Below are 11,045 nucleotides of genomic sequence, written 5' to 3'. Positions count from 1 at the left end.
GGAAGCAGAGAGCTGGTAAACACAAGTCTCTGTTTGTATCCATTCCTATGCTATACTGAAGCAGTTGTTCCTAGATATTGCCCTGAGGCTCATTTGGCCCTGATGCCAAGCTGGGTATCGAAGACGTGTACTATCTGTCAAAATCACTGTGTGTTTCTGAAAAATACATTATATATGTTTTGGTATTTCAGTAGGGCTCCAAGGTCATTACTGAGGGTTGATGAAATCATTCTCTGGAACGTTCTGCCTGTTTCTTCCACTGCGCTTACACCCATTGTACTGTGAAGATGAGACAATATTTAAGTCACACATTGTATGCCCCATAACCCAGTTTTTATGCAAGGAGCTCAAGGTGACAAACACACTTCTTCCTGTATGAATATTTTTTTAATGTTATTGAAGTAAAAGACGTACAAAAAAAGCAGCACAGTATATCTAGGAGAGACTTAATATTTAGTTGGTAAAGTACTTAAGAACATTACAAAAGCCATGTGTCTTTTTTTTTTACCATGGACACGATGTATGGGCATGGATGGGCACCTGTATTTGTTGTATATAAGATAACAACCCACCCAGCAGTCCAGAAATTTTCAGGGTCCTCCCAGCCTTTGGCAACAGGTCATTTATTGTTTTCAGCCAATACTGAACTCCACATCATCCATAAATCCAATATGTAAAATTTCCATATTGGGGCAATTGAGGTTCTGGCTGCCACCAACATCCATGTCAAGAGTTCCAGAGAGTAGAAATCTTTCAAATGGTCACCTCATAATTTTAGTATAAAAAGTTGCGGTGACAGTGGATATTTTGGTCTTTTTAAAAACAAACAACGCCCCCCACCATTCTACAGAATTTGAATAAATGTGGGCCATCCCACCATAGGCAGAAAAAGTTTACTCTTTTCCCATACTCCTTCAGCAGTTCTGTGACTTCATATGGGGAGTTTGCATTGGTGTGCAATGCCATCTATGCAGGATTTTTTTAGAATGCTCTCTGCTATAAAAGGAGGTTGTTCTACATGGTTTAGATGACCATAGCTCATACCATTTAGAATCCTTTATTTCTATGTGAAGGTCTTTCTCCCATGTAAGTTTAAGGCTTAATAATGGACCAGTGGGGGGGGGGGCGGAAATCCTAATTTTGCATACACAGCAGACAGCAGTCCTTTCCCCCTTTGACCTTAATCTAATAAAAGTACTTCAAATAGCTGTACATTTGGCTGGACCCTTTGAGATATAACCTTTTGCAATGTTGAATTTTTAAATCAGGCATGGTATTATGGGAATGATGAGGGGAAAAGTCTCCATGTGCATCCATTCTTCTGCCTCATCAAACAAGTTCTGCCCAGGTGCTGCCCTAAGGGTCTGGCAAAATTAATCCATTTATACAAAGTAATTTATTTTCAATTAATTAACAAACTTTGTAATCTGGCATCACCCATTCTGGTACACTCAGTCACTACATCTCACTGCCCAAGAAACAAATTTTCCCGAAGTGTTGCCCTCAGGCCCCTTTCCTTCTCATTTAAATTGCTCTGAAATGGCTCTTTTCTGCATCAGTTGCCTTTGATGGTCCAACTCCTATCCAAGTCGTTCCGGACTCTTGCTTATTCCAGCACTATGAAGGCAGTCCTGAGCACATGCCTTTTCTGGGCAATGCTCTCTCCAGGTGAGTTGAAAGCAGATAACCAGAATTCTTTTTATCATCTCAGAATGTGCTGTGAAGGGTGAAGAAGAGAACCTCGGAGGATCATCACTGGAAAAGGAGCAGAGTATAGCATACCTAAAGAGAATAGTGATCAGAGACCACTGATTATACATTTAGCAGAGTGGAAAAGTCTCCTAGTAAGGTACAGTTTCAAAGTGGAGAGCCAGGGCTATACTATCTCTAATATAGAACATGTGGAATTGTGTTTACTTTGTTCCAAAGGAAATCTTCCATTTTCTTTCATTTCTTTGGCCCTTTCCTCCCCTTTCCCACTGTTTTGTGAGCACTGCAGACTGGGCACTCTGGTGTGTTTTCTTTTTTTAAAAAAAATTATGATTTTCAGGTTTATACATTTCAATAATTTTACAGTCATTTTAACATTTCAAAACTTGACTTCCTCCCCCCACTTTCTGCAGTTCCTTAAATTTACTCTGGTGTGTTTTCTTTCGTTGTCATCCATTTGGTGCTCAACAACCTTTAAGTAACTCCTCTAAAGCCCTTGGGATGATGTTACTTCTGTATATCATCCCTGAGGATTTCCAGTATGGGGTGTTATAGAGGCTGCCTTTGTTGCATTAGAGTGTTTTTTTATTGTTTTTTTCTCTTTTGATGTCTCACTGCAGCAAGTATTCACTAGAAAGGGAAGCCTTCCTTTCATATCTAATCTCTGCATCCACAGCTCTTGAATAATGCAATTCCCTCAATTCATCACTATATATAGCAATTGTGGCAGGTCCTTTTCCTATTCTTCTTTAAGTGTGTTAGCCTGGATTGGAGGTGGGTAGAGTTTATAAAAGACATTGATAAATTCAGAATAGCATGGGCTAAGTAGTTTTCTTTGTCTGTCTGCAATCTTTCAGGTTCATTGGATGATCAAGAGTTCTAGTGTTATATTAAGAAGGACCAAAGTGAGTCCCTTTAAACGTTCTGAAGGCAGCCCTGTAATGGGAAGTTTTAAATGCTTGATTTTTTAGTATTTTTATATGCTGTGAGCTGCCCAGAGTGGCTGATGAGTGGGGTATAATAATAATAGCATTAGTAGTAACAACAACAACAACAACAACAACAACATTGATAAAATTATGCATAGCATGGGCATAGTTTCAATGGATGTTCAAGAATTTTAGTGTTATGGAAAAGGACCAAAATGAATCTTTTTAAACTTTCACCGAATAATAAATGGTTGTGTAAGAATTGTGTAAGACTCAAAGAAGTGGAGTATTTACTTGAGAGATCCAGTGGGAGGAAAATTGGTGGTAGACAGGAGAGGATTGAGCACTCCACCACACCTAGGAATTAGTAAAACTTATTACTTCTAGCTAATGACTTCAACAGCACTAATTAATGAGTGTTTACCTTATTTTATTTTACTAAAATGAAACATTATTCAAAAGGTTTATTGGATCCCTGTTAATTAAACATATTTAACATACTTGTACAGTGGTACCTCGGGTTAAGTACTTAATTCGTTCCGGGGGTCCGTTCTTAACCTGAAACTGTTCTTAACCTGAAGCACCACTTTAGCTAATGGGGCCTCCTGCTGCCGCTGCACCGCCAGTGCACGATTTCTGTTCTCATCCTGAAGCAAAGTTCTTAACCCAAGGTACGATTTCTGGGTTAGCGGAGTCTGTAACTCGAAGCGTATGTGTCAGGGGCTCAGGGACAGAGGCACAGGGGAGAGAGGAGATGGAGAGCGAAGGGGAAGGATCTGAGGGCAGCATAGGGGAGTATGACAGTGACCCGAGAGATTCCATGAGCTTCTCCAGCGAATCAGAAGATTCCCAGAAGGAGGCGCTGATGGTCAGGGCGAGGGGGGTCCCAGGGGGGACACACCAGAAACAGGGGGCCAGCGGGGACTCCCAAAGCAGCAGCTGGAGATCAGGACCAGCTTCCCCACCAGAGCAGAGTGGGGGGGAAGAGTCCCAGGTGTCAGGTCCAGCTAGCCCCCCCGAAGGGGGAAGCAGTGACAGGAGCAGTGAAACGGTCAGGAGGAAGGTTGCCGGCTGGGCGCGCGCGCCAAGTTCAAATGTACAGGCGCGCGGGACAGCAGAAAGCCCGGATGGGGAACCAGGTCCTAAAGCCCGCCGGAGGCAGGGGGAAGACTCAGGGGACTCAGTGTCAGAAGAGTCTAGGAAGGGAGAAACCCCAGCTGACAGGCGGACCCAGCGGAGGAAAGAGCAAAGGAAGAGGTGGAGCAAGGCTAGGGTCTTAAACTGGTGTATGGGGGGAGGAGACTCAGACGGAGCTTCAGCGGTCTAGAGTCTCAGACGTAGAGCTGCACGCTGCTGATGTGAAAGACAAACTGAACTTCAATAAAGACTTTTGTATATAACCACGGACTGGCGTTGGTCCTTTGTGAGCTGGGACCTAGGGCAGCTCTGACAGTATGTAACCTGAAGCATATGTAACCCGAGGTACCACTGTATAATGATTTTTCATGTTTCATAAAAGTTTGGATCTGCAATCTCCTCTTCTCTGTGAATTATTCACAAAACTACAAACACCAAAAAGAAAGAAAGAAAGAAAGAAAGAAAGAAAGAAAGAAAGAAAAAGAAAGAAAGAAACAGCTTTGCATTAATATTTCTCTCCTGCCTGTAGTTGTACCACTGAAATGCATCTCTGCGGTCAACACTACTGAACTCTCAGCCGAAAATGTTTCGGAATGTAAACCTGGACAGAATCTCTGTGTTGCCGGTGTTTTGAACACAAATTCAGGTAAGTCTAACCTATCTTGATGAGGTGATCAGGCACTCCCATTTCTTTAAGAACTTGCCATAGTTTGCTGTGGTCGACACAGTCAAAGGCTTTTGCATAGTCAATGAAGCAGAAGTAGATGTCTTTCTGGAACTCTCTAGCTTTCTCCATAATCCAGTGCATGTCTGCAATTTGGTCTCTGGTTCCTCTGCTTCTTCTAAATCCAGCTTGCACTTCTGGCAGTTCTCGGTCCACATACTGCTTGAGCCTTCGTTGTAGAATTTTAAGCATAACCTTGCTAGTGTGTGAAATGAGTGCAATTGTGTGGTAGTTGGAGCATTCTTTGGCACTGCCCTTCTTTGGGATTGGGATGTAGACTGATCTTCTCCAATCCTCTGGCCACTGCTGAGTTTTCCAAACTTGCTGGCATAGTGAGTGTAGCACCTTAACAGCATCATCTTTTAAAATTTTAAATAGTTCAGCTGGAATACTATCACTTCCACTGGCCTTGTTATTTGCAGTGCTTTCTAAAGCATATAGCAAGGTATTAACTTAATTAATGGATGCATGCTCTCTCTCAAGGCAGGCAACATTTTTAGGTTCTGCTGTTTCTGCTTTCCCTGCTATCCAAGCTGGATGGAATTTGGTGCCAGGGTGGCTACCATAGCAAGCCCATGCCTGCTTCTTGCAACCCTCTAACTAACATATTTTGGAAGATTTGTCACATATCTTATTCTGCTCAGAGATTCCCCACTCACTCACAAGTCATTATCAGCTAATTGCCGAGGTCAGGGTAAGTCAGATTTCAAGGAAATACCACCATACATCTTCTTTCATGACATCTCTGGAAAGACATTGTGAAGACAGTCTGAAGCCCAAGGAACCCCTGACCTGTGATATGCAGATATATGCTACTAAACCGTACCATTTGGTTGGATGGGTCAATGGTGCTCACCTGACCTTCCATTGCCCACATCACTGCTGCATCCTTGGAGGTAGAGGGGGAAGGGCAACGAGACAGAGGTCAGTGTGATGCAAGCACACTGCTGAGATTGCTGAACTGGGCAATATGAGTTCAGCGGAGCACCACTCTATTACTGTTTTTTTTAAAAAAAAATATATTATTAAAATTTTACATTTTTAGCATTAAATATCATCACATATAACAAAAATACCACTCCCCAATTTCCCCCTCCCCTCCACAACTTCCCTGAGCTTCCTCTATATTTTTTTTTTTTTTTTGGCATATTATCTCTCCCTGCTTATTGGTTGTTTCTATTCTCTATTTTTTAAAAAAAATATTATTATTACTCTCTTATCACTTAAACATGCTCATCTTACATTTATTTTGTTAATTGCAAGTGTTTAATCAAACCCTGCAAGTAAGTCCATTTCTTTGCATTGATTCTGTAAATATGACATGAATGGTTCTCAGTCTTTCTTAAAATCTCTATTGTCCTTGTCTCGAAGTCTTTCCATTAATTTGCCATCCCAGCATATTCCGTCCATTTTCTTTGTCATTCTTCTTTGGTTGGTATTTCAACACTTTTCCATCTTTGTGCTAGCAATATCGTGGCCACAGTTGTAGCATACATGAAAAGCTTTTTCTTCTCTTTTGGCAAATCTTGACCTGAAATGCCTAGTAAAAAGGCTTCTGGATTTTTCACAAAAGTTATCTTAAACATTTTTTTTCCAATTTATTATAAATCATTTCCCAATACTTTTAAATTAATTTACAATTCCACCACTCTGTTACTGTTTTTAAGCAGTAGAAAACACTGCAAACTGTTTTCAAGTTTGTAGGCTATATCAGAATGCAGTCTGCAGAATTCTGAAAGGAAGTTCTGCATTATTTCAAATGAAATGTTTTTTACAAGTTTAAATGGAATAGTTCCATTTTAAAAATGCTTCAAGATAAACAAATCCCCAAAAAGTAGTGGCTCAATATGGTTAGTCTGAAATTTCCCCCATTCAGCCAGTTAAGAATATGGGAAACATTACAAATAAACTACATTTGGAGTTAATAGACCAGCATTTTTTGCCCCAGTTCTAGGCATTTCTTATAAAATTCTCTTTCACAGTTGCTAATAGAGAGGAAGTTTTCTATGGATGTGCCGCATCTGAAGTGTGCCATTCGGGCCATTACAGCTTCACTTCAACTCGGGGTAAATTCCTTGACATGACGATCCACTGCTGCAGCAGTGACCTGTGCAACAATGAAACTCTCACAAGTAAGTGTCTACATCTTTTTAAAAATATCCTACATATTATAGTTGTGCTCCAGATTCAGCCAAGGCGCAACCCAAACTGGGCATCTTTTGAGGGATCTTAGTCTCATTCAACTGGGGTTGAGACAGCCTCAGATGGCTAGATCTAGGGCTGAGCAGTGCAGAGCTTTCTGGGGATGAGTTGTCAGGCAGACAGGAAGCAGAGGCTGCCATGAGTGAGAAGGAGAAACACTGAAAAGGAGGACCATTCTGGGAGGATCCCTTTTGAAGAAGGTCCTTTCCTCCTTCCTGCCCTCCAAAGAGGGTCAATGCACAACTCTCTTTGTGTATACACTAATACCTCCGTGAATGTCCGCCTTGTCTAGCTCCCATTCCGGCGAACGTCCGCGGCAAACCCAGAAGTACTGGAATGGGTTACTTCCATGTTTGCAGCTCGTGCATGCGCGGAAGCACTAAATGGCGCTTCGTGCATGCGCAGAAGTGCAAACTTCTCCTCATGTGTTCACAGACACATCGCTTTGCCCTGTGTATTTTTTGGCTAGCAGCCGGGGCTCCAGAACGGATCCTAGCCACAAAACGAGGTACAACTGTATATAGGAGTGTGTGTTTGTCCATGTGTGTGTGTTCTTTTGAATTTAATGTAGCAGTTTAAGGTTTTTCAACATCTTCCCATAGACAAACTTCAATTTTAACCCATAGAAGATACTTAACACCTATCTTTTGGGGAAGGTGATAAAAAGTATCATTATCTTCATGTGTGAAGATGGAGGCTTAATTCAGCCCTCTTGTGTGCTTAGCCAGCTCTCATCACTCTGCTGTAGCAACACCACAATCCCTCCACCACCAGCAGCCTTCTTCTGGAGCTTATCCCTAAAAACACAAGATGAAAAGTTTGAAAATACAATAATGAATGCACCCAAAATTAGTTGCAAGCATATATTATTGGAGTTATCTTCCAGACGAGCATTGCCCTGTAAAGACCTTTAAAGGGAAAGACCTTTTAGCAGTACATAAAAAGCAAATGAGATAATAAATGTATATGTGATGGCAGAGATTGTAGATATAAAGACAGATAAAACCATTACACATACTGACTATAGATTTGATTTTGGCAGTTCCAGATCACAATGCTCTTACACCGAATGGTATGCAGTGCCCAGCCTGCTTCACTGCCAAATTTCAGAATTGTACGAGTGATAAGACCGTCAACTGTCTTGGGAATGAAAATCAGTGTGTTCGTTTTGAGGGAGCTCTTATGGAAGGTAAGATTGCTACTGAACCAGGAAACAAAGCCTGCAAATTACCTTAGAAAACCATGCTGACCCCTTTATTTTCCCCTGTCCACATTTTATGTTGCCAGAAAAGTAAGAAGCAAGCTTTTCTTCTTTTTTGAATCTGTTTTTAAAAACAATAATCAAAGTTTCTTTTACATGTCAATGCACTTAGTATATCAGTCTCTAATATAAATGAGAGAGAGAAAGAAGCCCCTCTGTCTCTTCCCCCACTTCCTCTGATATCTCCTGTGGATGCATGCTTTTGTACATTTGGCAGAAGGCACCAGTGGGCTCTGCTCCTGGTTAGCTATCCTTGGCACAGACTTTGCCCACAACCAGATTTCAGAATTAATGTGATGGAGGATGGAAGAGAGAATGTGTTGGAGAAAAAGATACTGCCTGGGGAAAGTGTCACATGGAGGAAGAGCCCATCACCTTATGTCACTTGCTTACACCTTATCTCACTTGCTTACACCAGTAGAGGGAATATTCAGGCCTCTCTAACTCTACCTTGAAACTCTCCCCAGACCACATCTCTCTGTTAACAGCAAGCAAAATGGCAGAAACTGATTGGGGCAAAATGCTTGCAATTAGCTCCAAATCTATTTGAAGTTTTATACAGATAGTTTCTTGAAAACAGAAACCAGTTCCAAAACAGTCTGAGAAACCCTCAGGACTATCTAGGTTCCCTTCAAAGTACTGGTGTCACATAGTTAAATGTGCCACATATCTTGGGAATTGGGCGTCTCAAGGACTGCCTTCTCCCACATAAGCCTACTCATCTGTTGAGGTCACCTGTGAAAGTTCCCCTTCTGGTCCACCCACATCCTGAAACTGAGAAGGTCGGATCTACTTAGGGGTAACACCTCAGCCCTCAAATGTACTCTCTGTGGCCTTTCAAGTTCTACGGACATTGGGTGTCATCTGAAAGTGTTTCTTTATAGTCATACTTTTTTATTCAGGACAAGTGGCATATCCCCCTGTTTGTTACACTCACCACCCCACTCCCATCCAAAACATTTTGAAAGTCTCTCACACCTCTTACAAACATTTGAAGAGTGCATTTCCCTCTTCCATTATGCTTTTCCACCCCACGTGACTCCTCCTTCTCTCTCTTTCCCTGTCCCTCCCTCTTTCCCTGATTTCTGAAGGGGTAGACCCCTTTCTATGATTCCTCTGCTATTTGGGATGCTACTCCCTCCACTTCACCCTTTCCTACATGCTCCTTAACCCTACTCCATGATTTATTATCCTTTGTACACCCCACATTCCCATTCCTCCCTCATTTCCTCCCCCTTACTGGTGACCTCTGTTTTCACACACCCCAATCATTAACCCACCCACTTCATTGATCTGGTCTTACTTAGTACACTTCACTTTGCTCCCCCATCTCAAGGAAACCATGATTGGTACACTCCACCCCCTTAGCTTTTTGTCACTCTTTCACAAACACCTCTCCCTCTTCCTCCCAAATGCACATTAATATTCTATCCTTCTTTTCTAAAAAGATGTCTCTCCCTCACAGGCATACATGCATATATACATACCTCTCTGTTTATCTCTCTCTCCTTTACAAAGATGTAGAGACACCTATCACCAAGACACTCATGCATACATACAGCCACACTGTTTTTGCTTCTCTTTTTCACAAAAACACACAGACCACATATGTCCACATACACACATATATCCCCCTCCTTTCCTTAACGCCTGGATACCAAAAGACAATGACTACCTCTAAACACCTTGCTTCCTCTTTCTTATCCATCCCAACACACCATACTTAGGAAATCCTTACTTTTTTGACAATCAAATGATGCTCATCCCTGGAATGAAACCAGCAGCTGGCAGGCAGCAATCATCTAAGCAAATGGGGTGGTCCATATAATTTCTAAGGTAAAGGTAAAGGGACCCCTGACCATTAGGTCCAGTCGTGACCGACTCTGGGGTTGCGGCGCTCATATCGCTCTATGGGCCAAGGGAGCCGGCGTTTGTCCGCAGACAGCTTCCGGGTCATGTGGCCAGCATGACTACGCCGCTTCTGGCGAACCAGAGCAGCGCACGGAAACGCCGTTTACCTTCCCGCCGGAGCGGTTCCTATTCATCTACTTGCACTTTGAGGTGCTTTCGAACTGCTAGGTTGGCAGGAGCAGGGACCAAGCAACGGGAGCTCACCCCGTCACAGGGATTCGAACCGCCGACCTTCTGATCGGCAAGTCCTAGGCTCTGTGGTTTAACCCATATCGCCACCTGTGTCCCTTATATAATTTCTACTCCCCCCCAAAAAAAAACAACAACAAGGGGGGGCGGGTAGCAAATGCACAATGTCAGCTGTGATTTGGTTGGAATCCTGAGGCATCCAACATCACGATCCTACTTACTCCCCTCAACCTCCTCTTCTTCTTCCTCCTCCTCCTCTTCAGATGCCAGGCCTTCCTTCTATGCTTGAGCCTCCTCGGCTTCTCAATTTTCCTTCCCCTCCCCTGCCTCCTCATTGTTATCATGTCATTCATCAGTGGCTGCATGAACATTGTATTCCAAATTTTAGATGTGTTTATGGGATTTCTGCAGATTTTTCAGCTGTATATTTTATAAAAATGAATTATTAAAATTCACATTCACTAACACAACCACAATCTCAAAGGCCCTGGAAAAGCACTAATGTGAACATTTCTTTCTTTCTTCTTCTTCAGGTTTTAATAAGGGGGATAGATTCTTTTTCCATGGATGTGCAACCAAAGATTTTTGTGCCATAAAGGAAAAGCAAAAGAAAGGTTTCGGAAATATAGTCCGTATTGGTAACAGTATTGTCACTGCCAGAAAAGAGAATTGTTCTAATGCTTCATAAGTTTGAAGCCTAGTGGTCACAGCCAGGCCTCAGGACCCCTGGGCTTCTTTTATCCTCTTGGTGTTGGGGTTCTGGGTTCTAGCTCCAAAAAGCTATGGTGTAAAATTTAAATCAGTTAAATTTCCAATGTGATCATTATGATAAGAAAATAAATGATTATGGCATATGAAATGTTGGTTCTCAAGTCTATAACTTTCAAATAAATACAGTAAGCCTGCAACTTAATAAAGCTCACAATTTAATAAACTAAAGGGACATATTACCACTTCTGATGGGAGTTCCATTAAATGGCAG

At 42.1% G+C, this 11,045-nt stretch overlaps 1 protein-coding gene across 1 annotated transcript; it reads left to right on the top strand.

Annotated features, from left to right (window-relative positions):
• The first annotated feature begins 1,578 nt into the window (after positions 1-1,578).
• On the top strand, positions 1,579-10,771 carry LOC308484439 (phospholipase A2 inhibitor and Ly6/PLAUR domain-containing protein-like). Its single transcript, XM_081019401.1, has 5 exons — positions 1,579-1,668; positions 4,306-4,422; positions 6,483-6,632; positions 7,745-7,891; positions 10,597-10,771. The coding sequence occupies exons 1-5, from the start codon at positions 1,620-1,622 to the stop codon at positions 10,749-10,751; spliced, it is 618 nt and encodes a 205-aa protein (XP_080875527.1). The 5' UTR covers positions 1,579-1,619; the 3' UTR covers positions 10,752-10,771.
• Positions 10,772-11,045: the final 274 nt, after the last annotated feature.

The sequence above is a fragment of the Podarcis pityusensis genome (assembly GCF_964106645.2).
Source record: "Podarcis pityusensis genome assembly, chromosome: 8".
NCBI classification, from domain to species: Eukaryota; Metazoa; Chordata; class Lepidosauria; order Squamata; family Lacertidae; genus Podarcis; species Podarcis pityusensis.
Note: the sequence above shows the minus strand (reverse complement) of the source record. Positions and strands in the feature narration are given on the sequence as shown.